We start from the raw sequence: 21,355 nt of genomic DNA, 5'->3' as shown, positions 1-21,355 counted from the left end.
TTCAAATGACAAGTGAACTGCCACAGGGCTGGAAGTTACTCTCCATCCAAGCTTTTTAACTCAGCCTGTTTGGGAGCTGTCTTCTGGTAACATGTCTCTAATTTTATGACGGCAGTTAGTAGGAAAATAGGATCTACGTCAGACTTAGAGGCTAGAATGCTTCTATTTGATAATGTGAAGAACGTTTGATAAGTGGTTTCACAAGTGGATGCAATTAATTTCAAGTCACTGTTGAATTGACAGAATGATCAGTAATGCTTCCTTCTGTTATATTTCCTCAAAGTAGTAATTATACATTTAAACTGGGTATCTGTAGGTAGCCTCTCAAGGAACCTGGGTAGTCATTAAAAACAACAAAGCCAGCCACAAAAGGCTGTAAAGACAAACTGGAACAGCGGTCCCTCCCTTATCATTGCCCGCATCATGATCTACTTATTGCCCTGGTAGGCATGAGAAGAATGAGGAGTGATTGAACTGGGGAAAAAAATTCATTGCTGATAAGTAGAAATATCTACCTGCAAGACTAAAATGATTGTTAAATGAGGAAAATTGCTCCCCTAGGGAGAAATCCGAAGTGATCTGCCTTGTGTTTGAACACAGAAACTTAGCACCATTGTTCTGTGTTCTTGAATCGACAGCACTCTCTTAATTCTGAATGGCAGCATGGCTGACAGACATGGCGCTTTAGAAAGAAAGAAAAGCTCATGCAGCATGTTGGAGTCCTCTAAAATGGTACAGAGCCTAGAACTCGTATGGTGACACTATTTGGGAGCCATGTTTCCTTTTAAAGATCTGAAAGAAGATGAAACCAATGACATCACAATCCCTGGAGTTTGACTCGTGGGATGATTCTAGGTGTATCATCTACTAGCTGCTCATTTTCAGGGAGATATAAATGAATAAGCTTTTTGTTTGTAGAAGAACTTGTATAGCAAGTATGCTACCAGTGATCCTGTGGGGAACCGATGTAGCAATTTGCTGACAGATGTCAAAATATTTTATAAATTGTAGTCAGGCATCTTTTATCTCTGCTTTAGAGACAAGATCATTTTGAAGGTATGAGGAAGAAATATTTTTTGTATCCTGACGTAGACCTTCAGATCATATTTCAGTAGATTACTGACATTTTCCCAAACCATAAGGTACTTTTTGCTATATCTAGCTCCCCAAATCACTGAGATCTCACCTGTGTATACAGCTGTCACTTGTGGTCCTAAGGCAGACGGTTCCTTTTTAGCACCCAACACTTACATGGAATAAACCCATGCTGGGTGGGGCTGGCCAGCATGATCCTTATGTGATGCCAAAAATCTGTCCCCAGACTATAAAGCTAGACCTCAAGCCCCTAGTCTCACTCTGTCCCTAAAGCACCCAAGCTTGCTGGACTGCTGGTACTCAGAGAGCTGCACTTCACTTTGAAAGCACACCTCTTGAATGATCACAGCTGATTTCTGACGTGGTCAGTTGCAGTTAATAATAGGGCGCTTTTGTAGCAACCTTCGTGAGTAAACAGATGAGGTGAATAAATCAGCTGCCATCATTATCTCACATATATTTGAGAAGTTCATGTTCTTTTCACCCTCTCTCCCCACTTAAAGGTTTACCTTTTTCTAGCTCCTCTTAATGTTCCACTGAAAACAGTGTTCCCATTCATACACAGATGGTTAGCATGACTCACAAAGTCACCAAGTGAAATGACTTCTAGTGGTACGTGTTCTGTCAACCCCCAGCCCTTGGTTATTTTTTCCCAACTGTGATATACACTATGTTTTGCTTCTCCTCTAACTGAAGATTTCTGCCTTTTTTAAAAAAATACATAGGCTTCATATATCCAAGAAAATGTTTTTCACAGTATTTTCTCAGGGACCTTGAGGTTGTTGTATACGATGTCACTATCATTATGATCATTTAGTCTTTGTCCTGATGCTCTACTTTAAATGTTTTTTCAAGTGCTGTGGAACATTGGGAAAGGAATGCTTCACGCTTCCTGGCCATCTAGAAAGAATTTGCTGTGAATCAACAATTCAATGTATCAGAAGCCTAGTGAGGAAGCAAGCCGAACAAAGTAAAGTGACTTCTAGAAGGTGATTTAATGCATAAAAATTTCCATTGGCTATTGATACTCTTAGCGAAATGGGCTGCTGTAGTCCATTCTCAGGCCTCCTCCAGTCGCTTCCTGCTTCCCTCCCAGTGTGTTGTTTGGTGGTGGGAACGTTTTCCTGCTTCTTCCCCCAAATCCATAAACTCTTCCACCCCTTTCCCTAGTAGTTGCATTCCAGTCTACTCTTTCCTGTACAGTTTGACTCTGTGTGTGTATCCCTGGCATTTGATGAAAAGAGAGTACCGAATTGTGGGAACGAGGGGACTCGGGTTCTCTTCCTAACGGCCACTACCCAGCTTGGTGACCTTTCTGGATCTCCGTTTCCTCACCAGGAAGCTGGAAAAGTTGGACTAGATAATTCCTAAGGTTTCTCTGGATGCTGACACAGTGTGACGCTGTGACTCCCGTTTTAAAAATGGCTTGTTTCGTTTTACTTCCAGGGAATCAATCACTGCTAGCCATTTAGAAGTCGTAAGAGGTCCCTAACTTTTAAAATGGCCATTGCCAACTTAAATGTAGGCAGCAAAGTGAAAGATAGTCCAGTTTTAAAAATTTTACATTCTAGATTTCTTTTTCACAAAAGGATTTTCTTTAGGAAGAAAAATACTCTATTCTAAACCATATATGCTTCTATTATATTACTGCATCATCCTCTAAGTCAATATTATATGTATAAATCTAAATTAAGCAAACATATTAGGGAGTGATTATTCACTTTACAAATAGATATTTTCCTTTGCAGAAGGACACACTATAGGGTTTCTTTACTGTCCTCCTCATGACTTGAAGATTAATTCATTTACATAAGTTCAACCCATATGGAACTTTTTAGGAACAAATCTCTTTTGTAGACGGAGTGACACTATATTGAGTCAGGTACTCAATGTACAGTTGTAATGTGTATAAGATTTTTCTCAGTTTCTTATCAGGCAAACATTTTTATATTGGGTACATTTGCAAGAGGTGTTTTTCCCTGAGCCTTTGAAAAGCAAACTAAATCACATCTCTAGGTTTTAAGAAAATTATTTTATTACTTTAGTTTCCTTGTCTGTAAAGTCACCCCCTTCCTCATTCCCTTTTAAAAAATGGTAGGAATGCACTTTTCTAACTTTTGACAAAAAGCAGGCTTTTTATTTAAAGGTCACCTGTGTTGCCTGAACTTTCCTTGGAAAGCTTCAGGTTGTTCAGTTTTTAAGGAATGCTCATTATAATTAATCATTACAGAGAATAGTTTTTTTTTTTTCCTTAATTGCATTCTGAGCTGTCTCTTGTTCCCTGCAAAACCTTAGAGTAAGAACAGTTTCTTTCACTGCACATGATACATAAACATGTTTGGCTTCATAGCTTTTCAGAGCACCTCTTCGTTAGCCATGCTTTATTTTAAAATCTTAAACTAATTCTTTCAGAGTTCATGGGGGTGATTATTAGCTAGTCCAGGTATTTTAGAGCTGCACGTATATTAGTTAAAATACAAGTTTTCAGATTGTTGTTCAGTGGCCTTTGTGAAATAAATTGGCAGCCTTATGTTCCTGATAGACAAGATGTCTAAGTCTCCTACATCTCCTACATGAATCAAAATTGGCACTAATTGGTGTTTTGGTAAGCTCTGCAAAAGCCAAGAATTGGTCCATGGAGACCAGACTAATTTCTAAGCTAAAGGTGTCCGATTTGCAGGGATTTTAGAGAAGAGCAGCTTATATGTATTTTGGTCAAGGAGACCTTTGCAGTTGTTTTCACAAAATAACAACAGGGGAAAAAAAAAAACCCAAACCTCAGCTGAGGTAGATGGTGAAGTGGAGTTTTTATAGTAGACTATATTAAAAGGTTACTTGTGCCCAAGTGACGGTTTTGCAGTCAATTACCCTTTTTGATTTATTTGTGTAGTATTTCTTGTGCTTTTAAGAGCTTCTCACTTGAAGGAGATTTGAAAGCAAGTACAGCTACAGGAACTGGTCAGATAATGGATAAAAACAGCCTAACAATATAGTCCTTGTTGACATCTCATTTGGTTCAAGAGAAGATTATTTTTTAAGTCACGAAGGCAAGAGTTGTCTCTAGGTGGTACTAGGATTACATGTCATCTTTATTTTCTCCTTGATACTTTTCAAAAGGGATTTTTTTTTTTTGGTAATATGCACGTACTATTTTTATAAACAAAAAAAAATCCATGTTTATAATTTTTAAGGTTTACAAAAGTAAAAATTACTGAGGAAAAAACCCTGAATTGCAGCAACACTGTTTTTAAAATTTATTATTTGGCCAGATTCTGAAGTGTTAATTGTTAACCATTGTTAATTGTTAAGTGTTAATTGTTAATCAGATGGGCACTTTCAAAACTTCAGACTTACTTCTGAAGTTGATGGGTGGATTAAAGCGATGAGGAATCACAACTTTGAGGATTTGATGGGCAGATCTGGACAATCAATATGTAGTCGTCATTATTTTTGTGTAGTCGACATTATCAGGATTGGGGGAAGTGTTTCATTAGGATCTGTGCAAATTGTCATCAGCCTTTATGATGAAAATGCTAATTTTACTTGCTCAAATAAGAACTATTCTTGGTGGAGACCCAAGTTTGGAGTATTTTCTTCTTTTATGTGGAATTTGCTTTCATTGGGAAGAGGAAGAGTCAGTCTGCAGAAGGCTGAGCTGGGGATGGGGCAAAAGGTACCGTGGGGCTATGAGTGAATGAGTTGAAGGTGCTGCGTTATGGGTTTTGTGCTTTCAGGCAAAAATATCACTTGTGGCTTTGTCCTCCTACAAATATTAGAAACACCAGACTCCGGGTCAGACCCATGGGTTGTCCAATGCAGTGTTTGTTTCTGTCCGTGGTACCACAGGCTGTTTTGTGAGCGAGCATGTGTGTCTCCTATGATGCCAGCCTCTAGAAGTTAGGGGGTGCCCTCTCCTTAGAAACAGAGTCCTTCCATTCAATTCAATGGAACTGGCATACTGAGCCTGGCAGGTCAGTCTTACATGAATGACCAGCGACTGGCTGCTTTGTTAATTGCAAAGCCTATTTTGCCAAATGATATCAGCAACAAAGCCATGTCAGACAAACGTTTGATTCTTTGACCTCCTGATATTTTTTATTTTATTCAAGGTGAACCCACTGAAAATCAGTGGAGTGAGCTATGGCCATAACGTTACAGGGAAACCCAACATTTGGTTCTGAAAATGGGGACGAGTGGGACTAACTGTGACATTGCTAAGACAGGATGAACCTGAGGAAGTAATTGGTTTTATTGGCCAGGATGTGATCAGGGGCAGATTTCGCTTTGAGGGTCAGGACCGTGTAGGTAATTGGGGACCCAAATGGTCCAAGGCTTGCGTGGAGCCTACTCCACTTAACCAGAGCACATTTTATACTCACTGATGCTTTTAGCCAGATGACTTTTTCATGTTTCAGCATATCCAGATTGTTGGCTTGCTGATTAGGTTCACAAGTAAAAGCGAGACCCTTTTGTAGTGCTGCTAGTGAATTATAGGACTAACACTTGCCTTATAGACAGGCTCAACTTTGTGCAATTGAGCAGAGCATAATATGGACTATGTATTATAATGAGGAGGAGAGGGCACTTATTTTTAATGTTCCTGCGTTGAGAGTCACTGCATTAGGGGGTAATAGTTTTAAATGAAGCCACATTTCTAACAAGGGACCAGATAACAAGGATAAATGAAATCTGCAGACAGTCTAGAAGCTTCATTTTAGCCATTATTTATAATCTCTTCTCCTACCAAACCTTTTTACTATGTAGCAAAATTGATTAATTTGCGTGTATCTCTTTTCCCTGTGCCCACGTGCTCTCCGATAGAGCAGTGAACAAACAGAGATGGACAAGAGAGGAAAGAGGATGAGGCCGAGGCCAGGGGGAGTTGGGGATGCATAATCCCCACACTGAATAATCAACTCCAGAATAATCAAGATATATTTTAGGGTCCTAACATTAATCTTGATATTTAATCATTCTGGGTGATGTTAAAAACAAAAGATTGTATAATAGCATTAATAAAAATCACTTGCTTTGGAAAGGTTCGGAATAAATATGGCTTTCTTTTTAACATGAAATAGGAATCTGTTGAACTGCTCTTAATGTCCGCTCACAGCACACACAGATACAGCTCTGTTTAATTCCATATCCTCTTATCTATAAGTCCTACATTTAATTTGCTACCATTCGAGTTGATTTATAGCTTTGCTTAGCAAAAGTACAGTCTTGATTAAAAGGACATTATCACAGCTGATGGACCTTGAAAGCATTTTTCTCCCCAGACCTTCTAATAATTTTGAAAATGACCTGAAGACTCCGATAAGGCTAGATTTGCACGTCTCCAGCTTTTGCTCACCTGGCTGTACTTTGGGCAGTGGTGGCTAGGGGTGTTTGGTGACATAGTTTTCCCATATGCTAACTCCTTATCCATCCTGAGAAATGGAAAGTTACTGCGATAGAGTTTTCTAGCAAGTTTGCCTCAAGGAATCCCAGACCCCTGGTTAGCTGATCTCTTATCTAGCTGATCATTGCAGCTAGAGCCTTTGTCTCTTGGGATGCTGCTGGCCTGAAGGATTCTCCAGTCTGTTGAAGGGAGGATTCAATTATTATACATGAGGGTTCCATTTTGGAGTTGCAGCTGTGACAGATGCCTCCCTCCAACAGTACAGAATTCGTTTTGGTGCTCATTTCAGTGGAGATGACTTAATTTGCAAAGCCAGTGATTACCACAAGTTGGCCAGATTGGGTCAGTCTCCACAGCAGGCCATTTTCCACTCTCCTGTTCTGATTGCGCAGTATGACTACTTGGTGGCGTCTGTGGTTCTGGGAGCGAGATGCTGTTGCTTAACAGGTGACAAAAGGCTATATTATACTTTGATTCTGTTCAGAACGTTATTACCATTCTCCTGATTCCACTAGTTGAAAGAAAAATGAGTCACTCTGGCTTTGGCTTTATATCTCTGTGGAGTATATTTTTGACCTAAGAAATAAGTTATTTCTCACAGAGGAATCACTTGGATATCACCATACCTACAGTGCAATTTACAGGGGCTTTCGATTGTTCAGAATCGTAGGAACACAGAAAAGAATTAAAAATTGTAAATGTGGTACTAATTCAAAATGGGGGAATTTGGGTAATTTTTTTCATGTCAGATTTGATGGTGGGGCTTCTCAAAATACAACAGTAAATCAATTTTATCCATGAGTAATTTTTATTTTGGTCAACATGTCCTTCCAGTTTGGTCTTAACCTCTTCATATGCATGTATCTTTATTAAGATATTATTTGCATACCATGCAATTGGTCTTACCTCTTTTCATTTTTAAATTACTAGGCTTCAAAATCTCTGTCATTTTTGTTGAATAGCACAGAATGTACTCCTATGAAGAAAGGATTTATGTCTAAATCACCTCCAATTTGCCTAAATCACTTTTTTTCCCCCAATACTTAGCCACAGTTTGTCGGAGCTCGACTGATTATTAGAGGTTATCTAGTTAACCCGGAATAAAGATCACCTGGGGAGTTATTCTTTTTACAAACTATACTTGCTGAAGTAGGAGACCTGAAATTCTGATAACCTTCGCAGCCCGCACCCCGACCCCATACCAATTAAACAGCACTGATTGAGTCTAACATTCTCATCTCACAGATAGGGAAACAGTCTTCCTCTCACAGTTTAGATGAGACACCTTAATAAACACCAAAACTCTTTTCAATTTTAACATGACAGATTTTTTGATACATTGAGTTGAAGTTGCAGAATTCACCTCAGTGAATGATGGGAGCATAAATTATTTATGCTGTATGTTTTTAAAAACAAATTATGAAGGATCTAATATTGTTGAAGGAAAAAATTTCAAAGTCACTGATCAGAAAGTCAGTATACAGAAACGGTTGCAAATTTGTCATTGTCTCCGTAACGTGTCAGGCACTAGGGAGATTAGTAGATGTCCTTTATCCTGGAAATGCCTGATAGCTAAGCACTCATATTTCTTCTCAGCTGTCCATAGTCATTTCCCACAGGGTATGAGAGGCCTTACTGTGTTAGTTTTTAAACAGCTGCCCTGATTGCATTTTCAGCAGAAGGATATTCATAAGAATACTGATATTAGGTAGAAGAAATAGCCACACAGATAGGCTTTAATAAAAAAACATCAACTGCTCATAAGATCTGACAGACTCTAATGGATGGATGTGTGAAGACCTGGGGAAAAAATAAAATGGATTTTCCAGAGGACTTCTTATTCCCTGAAAAACTGGGAAATTTCAGGCTAAGCGCAGAAGAAACAAAAGAAGTCTTCATGGACCCCTTTTCCTCTTCTAGACCTTTACCTCCATACAGATGAATGGATATAGCCACCTGCTCTGAAAAGAAGCCCCTTTCTCTGGTAAAAATGTTTACCCTCCTGGACCTTGGACAACCTTAAACTCCACCTGGGAACCCTTGATCTAAAGCAACCATAGATTTGGGAGAGCAGAATGGAGTTGTTACACTTTTGAAATGTCATTTTTGTTATCAGTGTATATAAGGAAGATAACTTTTTGTGATCTTTAGCACTATACACTATTCTATGTGAGACATGACGGGAAAGGACAGATTCCTTTTGATTGAGTGCTAATCAAAGAAAAAGTAGATTACTTTCTTAAAACATTAGCAAGAAATTGCCCACACTTACTTAAGAGACCACCTTTTTTAGGGTACCATCAAAAGTTTGTCTTTCACATGATAAAGTTATAGTGGTCTCTGGGTTAGTATATAAGAAACTGTGTAAAAATGCCCTGCCCCAAAGTCATTTGAAATCTTTATTGCTCTCGGATTTGGCAGCAGTGTTGTAGATATACAGTGAGGGTTTGCCACCTGCGCACTTGAAGCCATAATACATTTTTTTAGAAATGCCGTAATGGGTGACGATGCAGGATTTGATTGTTAGATTTTTTTCAGTCTTATCTGTGTTTGTTTATCTACATATAATTCAAGGTTTCGAAGAGACTAGACAGTTTGGGAAGAGAGTCAGCAGTCCCAGAAGTTTTGAAACTCGATCTGAAATGGTGATTATCCCTGAAAGCAGGATGGTTGCTTGCTATGTCTCTGAAGTCGGTTCCCTTGGTCTAGTTCCTTATTGTCATGAGCCACAGTTTGGGGGTGGGGGCAGGACTCTTGCCATCATCGATTGTCTTATTCTACACACAGCCCCAGAATGGTGGTCCTGGTTCCAAACAGAATGGCATAGCCCGGTGCATGCTGGGCACATGCAAAAATCAGTGTTTTCAAGTCTCCATGGCCATCATAATGGCCTTCAATCCTCAAAGTCAGTGTTTCGGAAAGAGAAAACAGATATGCCCTGCCAAAAGCAAGGGGAAGGGAAGAACTGCATTCTCTGAAAGTTAAATTATAACTTTTTCTTTCTGTTTCTGTGAAGAAGACTGTACTAATGAAACTGCCAATTTCTTTCAGGTGGGTGTACATGGCATTAGAATAGAATTCATCAATGAAAAAGGATCAAAACGCACCGCCACCTACCTACCGGAGGTTGCAAAGGAGCAAGGTCACTGTTGTACTTTATTTCATATGACCTAGTGAAGAATTTAAACAAATAATACATATTGAAATGCGCTATCTGACCTTGCAGTTGTATCTGGTAATTGATCACTGTCAGATTATAAGAAATGACTCTTCCATCGCTGCCACTGCAATGTCTGTATGAAATCGGTGAATTACACAGAAGTTGAGTCTCTGCACTGAAGTTTGGCAGCAAAAACATATAAAAGTATACTTTCAAAAAAAGCATAGATTTGTAAAAGGTGGGCTTTATTTTAGGCGATGGTCTGCTATGAATTTTAAGTGCCATTTTCCCATATTCCACTGGGCCGTAGCCTTGTGGCATAAACAAGCCTCTAGTTTGACGATCAGCCACACCGTTCATTGTCAGTATCAAATGTTTCCTTCTTAGGTGGTTGCCATTACTCCTTCTGCTACTATTAAGATTGTAAGTGTCCCATGAAGAAAAGGAGCATTGAGAATACATGAACTATTAGTGTTTTATATGTTCCTAATCAACAAACGTTTTTCGATTTTACAGATATAGCACAAACCTTTATGAACTACCAGTGTAACACAAAATAACGTTTCACTCTGTAGTATCTTGTCCTTTCTAGCCACTACTAAATTATAGTTTCATGTTAGTTGAAATGAATACCTCTTCTTTATCTCATGGAGCTTTTCTTCTCATCAGAAAGCATTGGTAATTTGGTTTTCCCATATGTTTCATATAAATATGATACATAACTACAAAATTTAATATCATTAAACCCCCAAATGAGAGCGTTAGTCTTTAAAGCAGCTATCTGCAGATTTATTTGGGTTGCTTTCGAAAATTTCTTAATTCTGTAGTTCCACTGACTCTGTAAAACATACATAAGAGGTCGAGGGCCTCGGGTATGAGTGTGCATCCCGTGTCAGAACCCATAAAAATGCCTTTGAACGCTGCACACAGATGCACTTGATAGCCTGCAGAAGATACGGTTAGAAATGGCGATTACCATGAGTTAGTGTGGGAGTTCTAAGTACTACTGAGTTGGCTCAGTGAGGCTTTTCCTTCCCTTTTAAAGATGTCACTGTTAGAGGAGAGTACAATGTTTGTGGCTTGTTACTGAGACACGACCGAGCAGTTACTGCCTGCCAGCCTCTTAGGCTCCTTGCCTTCAAATGCAGTTGAGATAAAGAAGCCAATGTTGCTAGCCAGCAGGGATAGCTAGAATTTAAGGTGTCCCGTGGTGTCCCTGCTTCTGTACAGGATGAAATCTTAGCTCTTCTGTGTGACTGTTTTTAGGACCAAAGGGGTTGGTGACAGTGATAGCTGACCTCTACAGTCATTTTGTATTTAACCAAAAGTGCTTGTTACATGTGCTTGACTGGTATTTTATCTGGTCTGCTCTCCACAGGATGGGACCATATTCAGACCATAGACTCCTTACTGAGGAAAGGAGGATACAAAGCTCCGATCACTAATGAATTCAGGAAAACCATAAAACTGACCAGGTACAGAAAGCATTTCCTAGTGCAAGGCTGACCAGTACATTTTGATGCGTATACCTGTAACCTTTTGATTTCTTTGGTCTCTCTAACTATACTTGCTTCTCTTTTCTGAAACAGAGTGGAAATGAGTGGCAGGGCTGTACTGAGGGTGAATACAATGAACTCTGCTTGGCAGTAAAGCCCATATGATGTATGAGCCCATCCTTCGCATCGTAGCTCTGTGGGCTTACTCTGGCTTTGTTAAAGAAAGCCCTCTGAGCCTTTAGAGTACATTATTGAAGAAAGTTGCCTGAATTAGAAATTGGCCAGCTTTTGACATTGCTTAGCAGAACCCCAGGATCCTGATAAGGCAGTCCTCAAATTTGAATTTCACCTTAGAATTTTGGCAGTGATAGAAAGCTTGCTGAAAAACACAATTGACAAATGCTAAATGTATTTCTGCATGGGCTCATAGGGGTACTTACTTAAAAAGGAAAATATCAAACATTTTGGGAAAATGAGTTGCTGTTTCCATTTCTTTTAATTCCACAAAACCACATTGAATGCCTATAGTCTAAAAATGGACTATTCTCAGCTCTGAGGAGTTACAAATTTGAAAATGCCTGCATTGCTGCTCTCTCTGAGTTCATATTCTAGGAGAATAGAAGCGCATGTACAAAAATAATTATTAATATACAGCAGAATGTGATAGATGATATGAGATCATAGAGTAGGGAAAGAGGAACTCCAGGAGGGGGTTGAGGATAACAGAAAATTTCAAAGAGGAGGTAGATGTGAGGCTGGGCTTGAAGAATGAGTAGAATATTTGACAGGTGGAGAGTGGGGGAGCAAAGGGATTAACTTAAACAGAACTTGGTGAGTCAAGGCATGTAGGTGGCGAAGTATGGGGCAAGTTCTAAGGAATCTTCAATAGTCTGATTCGGTTGGTCTCTCGGTGTACATAGAGAAGGTGGTCACTGGGGAAAATATGGCCCGGAAGGTAGAGCGTAAGAAGTTTACACCTGATGCTATAGTCAATCGGTAGCCATTGAAGGGTTCTGAACAGATGGATTTGGGGAAGTGTAAGATTAGAATTGGAAACAGGAAAAATAATTAGGAGACACTGTTATTATCTAAGAATCTGTGGCAGCAATCCAAAGAAGGTGAAATGGGAGCCTTAACACGAGCTGTGGCAGTGGGATGGGAAGAAAGGAAGGAAAAAAAATATTGTGGGGAAAATGAAAGGACTTAGTCATCATTCGGAAGTAGGGAAGAGGAGCCAGTCAAGGCTTTCATCTCAATAAAAGGGACCAAGGCAGTCCCTTTCACCAAGAGAGGGACCGCGTTGGGGAGAGTTACATTAACGTATTGATTCTGGATTTGAAGTGCTTCCTAGGCTCTCTGTATAGAAATGTCCAATAGGTCACTGAAAATGTACGTGTGTAGAGCTCATGGCTAGAGATGGTGATTTGGATCATCTGTAAAGAGGACATAGTTGAAGCTGTGAGGCAAGAGTTCACTGAGCTGGGACAGAGCGTAGGGGCAGAAGACCTGAAGGTAGAAATGTAGGAAACTCCTACAAGGCGAGGGTAGGATGAGTAGTCAGAGAGATAGGGAGCAGTCCGAGAGGCAGGGGGAGAACCAAGGGAGTATGGAGTTGTGGAACACAAGGCACAAAAGAGCTTCCAAAAGGGAGTGCTGCGCGGTATCCTAATGGAGAGGTCAGGCATGATGAGGGGTGGCTTCTGAAAGAGCAGTTTCTGCGGAAGCGCGGCAGTAGAAGCCAAGAGGCACGGGGCCGAGGAGCGGTGTGAGATGAGGTAGAAAATACACGTTACTCCTCTGAGAAGGGTGGCAATGAAAAGAGACCTGAAGATGGGGGGAAAGAGGATTGAGATACCACGATCAAGACAAGTTTTTTGTTGCTACTGTTTTCCCTTAATGGCAAGACCTGAGACATGTGGACAGAAGGAAAGGAATGGTTAAAGAGGAAGCAACGGAAGATCCCGGAAGAAAAAGTAGTCAAGTGAATGAAATGCATACATGACAGTAATAGGCTGGCCTTCCTCCGTTCTTTCCTGTTAGCAAACCGGAGCTGAGGAGGGCAATACAATTTCTAGAACAATTTAAACAAGGAGTAGTAGAGTGCAAAGAGCACCGGACTCAGACTCTGGATTCCTGGGTTCTGATCTCAGCTTTGCTGCTTATTAGCTGTGTGACAGTGGGCAAGTCACTTCTTCTCTCTAGGCCTCTGTTTCCTCATCTAGAAAATTATCTCTAAGGGTCCCTCCTAGCTCTGACATTCACATGTCACCTATTTCGTGATGTTAACTTTGTCTCTTCCCTAACTTTCTTTCAGGTACCGTAGTGAAAAGATGACCTTGAGCTATGCTGAATACCTTGCTCATCGCCAGCATCATCATTTCCAAAATGGCATTGGGCATCCCCTTCCGCCATACAACCATTATTCCTGACACTGAGCCACACAACCAGTCACTGGGCCTCTCTGCAGACCTCTTCCCAGGAGACCCTACCCCTTCTTGGTCTAGCTATCTCTTTTACTGTACCATTTTATGATGATAGTTTCCGTTGCCATGGTGAAGCTTCGACATCGTCAGTTAAGATCATCATGGTAACGGGTAGGAAAATGGCATTTATTAAGATGATCCTGTTTTATTATATTAGGTCATTGATTTTTTTTTTTTTGCAGCATATATGAATTTTGGGGTTTTCTTTCCTTACAATATTACGTGGAATTTTGCTTTGCTATCTCAGTCAGGTTTGTCTTTCTGTCCTTCTTGCCTTCCTTCCTGTCTTCTTTCCTTCCTTCTCTCTTCTCTTCCTTCCTTCTGTTGACTGTGGATGGGAGAATTCATGCAGTTTCTAAGGATTTCATTTAGGTGTTTCTTTCATTTTCCTCAGTAAGATAGGTCATTTTTGATAGCTGTGTTTGGGAGTAATTCATATCAAATTCAGGTATTTGTATATTACTCTTGAATTTGTCTGAAATTCATTTTGCTATGAGAGCTTAGTATGTGGGTCTTCACTGTTTAAGTATATGTTTTTCCCATGGTTAGAATAGATGAACTTTCGTTCTAGTGTAGAACATTCGAAGGTCCATGATAGGACTTGTCACAGAGAGTGAGAAATCATTTATGCCTATTGTGCTGGTTATCACAGGAAAAACTGCCTCATCACTTTATAGAACCAACTTACAAACTAAAACACTGTTTTAAGAAAGTACAAGCTACCTTTGAAATATGCTACAGAAATTATTTTGAAAAGCAGAGAATATCAGGAAGAGAGCAGATACAGAATTTAGTGCCTTTGAGAAGAATATAATTATGTGGAATTAAGAGGGGTTAGAAGAAAGGCAATTTAGAGAAATATTCTTAAAAATTTTATTGTTTCTATAATGTGAAACAACAGATTAGACAAATTGCTTACTCTTAAGTATTTTTTTAAGCTGAAAAAAATTATTTTGAGCAAATAACCAAAAAGAGACATGTGTCTATTATATATTAATTTAAATTTGTTAGCTTTAGGTTCCAATAAGTCATGATTGGCCAGAGACAATTTTAGCTACCATTTAAAGAAATAGTAAAGATAATCTAGTGAAACGAAAGTTAATACATGTCGTGATTTCAGACATGTTTGTCATGGGGACAATACTGGAGTTTTAGAAATACTATAAAATGGCTTGAATCTCTTTCTGCACTACATACTTTTGATAGAAACACATTTACTATATCGATAAGATGTTATGTTACCCCTGTAAAAACGGAGTTGGCACTTAGATACGATATAGTTGTTAGAGCCCAGCTCATTTGCAGGGCTAGTCTTCCCATGATGCATATGCAGAGAACTTCCTAATGTCAACGGGAGGTCTGTATGTATATCCCCAGGAAAAATGACAGATGATTCTGGAGAAAGATTACCTTCATTTTATGGTAGTAAATATATATATATGTGTGTGTGTGTGTGTGCGCGCGTGTGTGTGTAAAATTTTTTTCAAACAGGAAACAAGTATTTCAAGTGATGAATATGAGTGTGGTGCAGAATATATAGTCTAAAACTATGAGATGTCACTGAATATCAAGATGGCATAGCTTATACATGTAGTTGCTGTGACAAGTGACAGACTGCTAGTTCAGAATTTGAAAACCCTTTTCTAGTTTGTGAGATTAATCGGCTGAATTCCTTCTGCTTGTCCTTATGGCAAAGCAAACTGCTTTTGTTTTTGATGAGAGTTCTCAGAAGTTTGTTGGTATTCCTTCGTCCGCAGCATCTGTTGTTGGAATAACCATTTTCAGTCGTGATGCCTTAACCAAGAAGCCAATTGTTAGCCTGAAATGGAATCTCGGTAGCCAGTTCCACTGAACCTAGAGATTAGTCAGAGAAAGCTAGCTGCTGGGCTTTAGAAAGGGATCTTGAGTCCTTTCATTTCTACTTGGGAGCAGATTAGTCTTTCAGTATAAAAACAAGTGGCTACCTGATGGAAATTTTTTCTTGCCCTTATAGGGAAACTGAGCACAAGCTGAATGATATTGTCTGCTGCAAGAAAAAAAAAAAAAAAGTAAATAAAGCAAGCAAACCGAAGAGAGACAAAATAGACCAATATTGATCCATCTTATCTATCATCTCATCAGTTCAACAGGCTCCTCGTCCTGGGTGAGCTCATGGTTAGAAGTTCTTTTGTTTTTAAAGAAAAGATCTATCCCATACGTGTGTGTGTATACTTACAATACATACATGTGTGTGTGTTTATGTATTTAACGGTGCTAATCAATTTTGAGCAGGTCACGTGACTGGTCATGCGGACTCTAAAATCATATCAGATTTTTAAAAATTCTTGATATATGCAGATGTTATACAGATTTTCTTACCAGTGTAATAATGTTATACTGAAGAAATAACCATCCTGCAGGCTTCAGAGGACGAGGTCAGCAATATTTCCCACCGTGGCTTGGGGGAAAAGGATAGTTTTGTCTCCTTTTGTGTTCAAATTAACGCACAGTGCATTTTTGTGTCTAAGTAGCTGTTGACTAAAAGACTTTGTAGTGTAAAGGGTGTTACACAAACTTGTAATGGTGTGCTTCAAACAAATGCTAGACCCTTTCACCTTTGTCGTATATTACAAAGCTGTTAAATATGTAGTTTGCATTAACTTTGAACATGTTGAAATATGTAGCATGTGTTTTTAACTCAGACGAAGATTCTGACTGCACAGGTTGTGTTCTAGCCAGTTGTGGTTTATTTGTGCAGAAACACAAATGTGAATTGCACTCTTGTCACCAGAATATTGTGTAAGTTCAGTGATCTCTAAACAGCTCAGAAGTAATACTTGAACTTCATTTGAGTAGCACAAAGTTTACATAGCCCCCCTTTTAAATGTTAATTAGTTCCATTTATGTTTTCCGTTTTCAGATGCAACTGGGTATTTTTTTCCTCTTGGAAAATAGTACGTATTTTACTTTGGTATGTAGCAAAAGGCTTCCATTTCTGGAAGGGTTTTTTTGTTCTTAGAAAAGGTCAGCCAGGTACCAGATTCTAGAAGAACAATTGCCCCTCCCCCCCCAATTAAGTGGCCTTCTGACTGCACGAGAATATGTGCTACTGCCCTGCCCGCTCCAGTCTCCGGTGTGATTGATGGAGGAAGTGCAAGGCTTGCTCTTTACCCGCGCCCCCCCCCCCCGCCCCGCCGCCCCACTTAAGGCAGTTATAAGAGTTTCAGTCCAGAGCATACAGCCCCAGTGTGCAGCACACCGGAAGTTTGTATACTGGCCTCTGTTCATGTCTTCAAATGTGCAGGAAATCCGAAACTGTCATCTGGAATAGGCTCCATCTCTTGTGTGTGTTAGATCAAACCAAAGAAGCCCCCAGCCATGCCCAAATGCTGCTCCAAAAGCCTGCCTTCCAGTCCTTACAAAAACCTTGCAGGATTAAATGTGTTAACTTTTTTATTTTTGTACAGTTTCTAAGTGATTTTTGCTAGTGATGTTAAATTGAATTAAGTTTATTTGAGGGGTGTGAGCACCTCCTCCATTTAAATAAACTGGTGACTTTCCTTTTATTTTATAAAAGCAGAAACCCGTTGTGTGCCTCTCGATTTAAGGGTTTCTGATTACATTATTCTTAAGACCAGCATTGATCCTTTATATACAAAGATATGTTTTCCTTGTTTTTTATTACTGTTTCAGAAGAAAATAAACCTTTTATTTTGCTCTGGACCCAGTAACTGCGCTGGTACATAGACGCACTGAGAAAACAAACTTTTGTAACCACCTCTGACTGTTTTTGTATATGAAAGTTGATTACTTTTGAAATATTTGGATCTAGTTTCTAAGTTATTTTTGTGTTTTATATGTTCCCCCAAATTACTTTGAATCGGTCACCAGCATAATGAATTCTTGGTGATGCAGTGGTTGGACTTGTAATGAGCAAAGCTACCTGGAGTAGCTCTTCTCCTCGTCCCTTTCTTAGTACCCTGTTTTTTGATTACAGTAAGACATCACAGATTACCTGAAACCCCTTCAAGTATAACAACTAGATCCTCCTTCCTTCCACATTTAATTGCTTAATAGTTTGAAGAAACTATTGGAAATGGGCATTTTATATGACATGTATGGCTTTAAAATATTACAAATGAAGAAAAAGAAAAATGGGAAGGTTTATGTGGGTCTGTAAGGTATGGCTGTGGAAAGATATTGTAGTAGTTTTGACACTATTGTTATTACCTTTAAAATCATTTACCCAATAAAATGTTAAAACTGAGTTACCATTTGTGGTCTCTTTCTTTAACCGGCCTCATCAGAGGATTTGGGGCTCATGGGTACTTCTTACTAAAAGCTAACAAATAATAGTTGAAGCCTTTGAAATAATACACTTAGGGACTGATACGGGTTTCTTTCCAAACTGGCACTTGGGAAACCTCATCTGCTTACGGTTGCTCCCTACCGTATGATTTACCTATGTCAGTCATTCTTTTACCCAGCCGTGAATCCTGGCCTGGTGATACAGTAGTCTGGCCTTTATTGGGCACCCTACCCTGGCCACGGAGCTGAGGCAAGCAGCAGACTTGAATTCCAGCGGCGGCATGGCTATACTTAAGCCCGCTCCAAATTTCTTCCAGATCAGTGTATTAGTGGGTGTCTCCCTTTGTGAGCTGGTAGGGGGCAGTAGCAGTGCCATCCAGCACAATCATCTGGTGAGGTGGGAAGGCTTTCTTCTGCCGTCAAGGCTTTGCCGTTTTCTCAATACAGGACAGAAACTAAACATGCCCAAGATGTGGCCGCTCGGAGCTTGTCCACACTCCTCATACACACGCTGGGCACATCACACACGTAAACGTATTTCCAGTTTTCCAGTTCCAGAGTGGTATGAGATGAACCCTATTCGCCACTTGAGCTTGGGGAAAATGTCTTGAGTGAGTATCGGGCAAGGCAACTAGTGCTACTGCCTTCCGAGGGCCAGATGGGAGCCTGCTTCAAGCAAGGGATCTCTCGGTGTGCTACCTCTGTCGGCTGTTGCCTTAGCTCTTCCTCTATGGAAAGGCCATCAGGGACTTTGCTGACATACCTCTGGCTCTTTCTAAATCATTTGCTGTCTCAGTTCCATCATGCATATTTCAGGATTAATTTCTAATGAATATATGCAGGACAATTTTCTGTTACGTTGCCCCAAAACCCCACACCCCATGTGAATTTGATGACACGTGCTCATGTCAATCACAGTGGCTAAAAACAGCCATCTCGGCTCTAGAGGACTATTGTGGTTTGGACTAGTGCTCCATTAAGGCAGCCATCTGCTCAGGGCCAGTTTCATCATTCATGTTTAATGGTACACAGGATTTTTTAATGATTTAGACGATATTAATAGGTTCAGGTAGAATGAAGTAATTTAATGAGCCCACAGCATTCTCTTTTTATAGCATTAGTGGTTAACTCAGTGGTCTGGACAGATTTCAACTTCGGGAATCACACTCCACCTACCTAAATTCTCCCCAGAGTTTCAGCATTTCCTCTTTAGACTTCATGCCCCACTGGGCACCTTTTAAATTGCTCCACTGCTTCAGAGGGCAAGTGTGTGACTGTGTCTGAGTTGCGGCAGTTCCTCTCTGCTGATGGAAAATACTGTCATATCCGAGGGGTACCATCACTGTGAGCTGGGGGCAAGTCTGCTGTGAGGAAACCACACCTGGTCTCAGAGCTGCCAGTCAGGAGCGCTCAGTGAATGACTGCCATTCAGAGAATGGCTTCTCCCACTTTCTGCAGCTCTGACCGCATGAGCCGAGACAAGTGTGAGTTTGGACCAAGCTCTGATGGCTTCCCATCTGTCTGCCCAGGCTTTTCACCGGCCAGAGGACTAGCTGAATGGGAGGACGCAACTGAGGCAGGCCCTGGGTATACTGCTTTGGCTGCTATATTCAGCGGCCTTCCTTGATCCCTTTAGCGCATGGTACAATCCCCTGTTCCGAACCCCCCAGCCTGTTGGAAGAAATCTTTTTAAGAATCGGAAACAAACTGCCTTAGGGTCCAAGCCAGTTGGACCCTCCTCATCCCAAGAACTTGGTTATAACCATGTTTAAAATGACACTTAATATATTATGTCCCGAGTAGATGGACTGTGTATCTCAAATGGTTTCAATGGACCCACCCAGAGGGCTGGTGAGCGCATACGCGTTATATGAAGAAACACTGACCTGCACTTGCAGATTTCCATCATGACGGATGATCTCACATTAGCTCGACAGAGGTTAGATGTAGGATGCACTAAGTCTGGAGCGCGCGCTGGGCAGCGGCTGCGTTACGTGCCTCCGTGCTCACAACTGCCCTGGCGTCCTTGAGTTCCTGCTCCCACTCTAAAAGGATGCAGCCAAGTCACAAGGGGCCGGTAATTTGTTTAGCCTTTAGTCTCCCTCCATGCTGGAAGAACCTCTTTGCTTTTTCATCAGAATCTTAGCTGCTACCTCATTAAGTTACAAGTACGAGACTAAAAACGGTATTTCACTGTTATAAAGTACGAATGCATACCAGTTACTTATAAAGTTAATGAGAATGACGAGGCTGTTTGGGTGACTATAAAAATTTGTAATTGGGGTGACAGATGACAGTTATAGTCTCAGCGCTCCATTGATTTCTATATTGTTTTGGCTGTACAGCAGCAAGAAGGTCCTGATTTGCAAAGAGAAAGAGGTGGTATCTTAATATAGTTTTATGAAAGTGAGTACCTATTGGCCTAAATTATAAAACCCCGGTGCAGTCACAACCTTCTGAACCAGGCCTGACAAGGGAGGCCTGCAAGAAGTTCAGGCAGGAGAAGCATCAGGCCTGAGGTTTGAACAGAATGTGTCAACTTGATGGTTCCTGCTGACCCACTGGGTGGTCCTCGATTGCCATTCTGAATGTAACACATTAGATGTTTTGGTTAGGTGTTTTGGTTTTGTTTGTTTTTTTCAGTTTTTATTACAGTGTTTAAATATTATACATTTAAACACACACACGTTTTTTGAATCAAATGTTTATGGAAACTTCGATCAGTTCCAACAGAATGCCGGGTCCCGGTCCCGCGGGACAATCTGAAAACCACTGCTGCTGCCCCAACGTGCCCAGTTATTTTGAGAGCCTTTGGCAAAGCACCATTTCATCTCCTTTTCCATTTGGCCTTTTCCTCCCAAATGTCAGGCTCAACGTGATCCATCAATATTTACTGAGTGCCCGCCCCCCCCCGCCCCCCCCCCCCCCCCGCCCAGAGGCACGGCACCGTGCTTGGTTTCAGAATAAAGATAGTATCATTTTGTAAGACAAATTAACAGTTCACTCTGAGCTAAGAGTTGTGAGTGGCATACAAGTTCGGTCTAGCTGGCAAAAGTCATTCAGACTGGGGCCCAGGTGACATTGGGCTGGATTTATAGTGTTTCCCTTAAATGGCTCCCACCTCAGAGTGGCATTAATGAGCAGGGTTGTAGCGGCCCTGTTGGGAAATGGCATTTCTTTGGCCCTCCAACGTGTTAGCAGCAGAGACCACCCAGAAACCGGGCACGGTCATGGTTCCTTGAGCGGAGGAGAGGATTTGTTCCCACAGTGAGGCTCTCTTGCTCCCTAGCAGGAATGCCACGGTGGTTGGGAGAGAAATTATCAATACATGACCGTACAAGAGACAGGTCTGTGTACCTGCAGAGTGGCATTTGGTGGCTCAAAGTTTTGTTTTTTTTACTGCAGATCTGCCCTCTGAAAGGTATCAGGCCCT

The 21,355-nt window shown here is 40.6% G+C and overlaps 1 protein-coding gene across 3 annotated transcripts in view; it reads left to right on the top strand.

Moving 5' to 3' along the window:
* AMMECR1 (AMMECR nuclear protein 1) overlaps positions 1–17,875 on the top strand; it is a 105,119-nt gene extending 87,244 nt beyond the window's left edge. The window contains exons 4-6 of one of the 3 annotated variants that reach the window (XR_013825605.1): positions 1,951–2,084; positions 9,548–9,638; positions 11,035–11,131. Coding sequence is in view for 2 of the 3 variants with exons in the window: in XM_079909769.1 (XP_079765895.1) it covers positions 9,548–9,638; positions 11,035–11,131; positions 13,467–13,581 (303 nt within the window). In the remaining variant the exon portion in view is untranslated. Of the gene's footprint in view, positions 1–1,950; positions 2,085–9,547; positions 9,639–11,034; positions 11,132–13,466 lie in introns of those variants that run through there. The other 2 variants (XM_079909769.1, XM_079909770.1) reach the window with 2 other exon arrangements.
* The last annotated feature ends 3,480 nt before the right edge of the window (positions 17,876–21,355 follow it).

Source organism: Stenella coeruleoalba, assembly GCF_951394435.1.
Source record: "Stenella coeruleoalba genome assembly, chromosome: X".
Classification (NCBI taxonomy): Eukaryota; Metazoa; Chordata; class Mammalia; order Artiodactyla; family Delphinidae; genus Stenella; species Stenella coeruleoalba.
The sequence above is the reverse complement of the archived record's forward strand: the minus strand, read 5'-3'. Positions and strand labels throughout refer to the sequence as shown.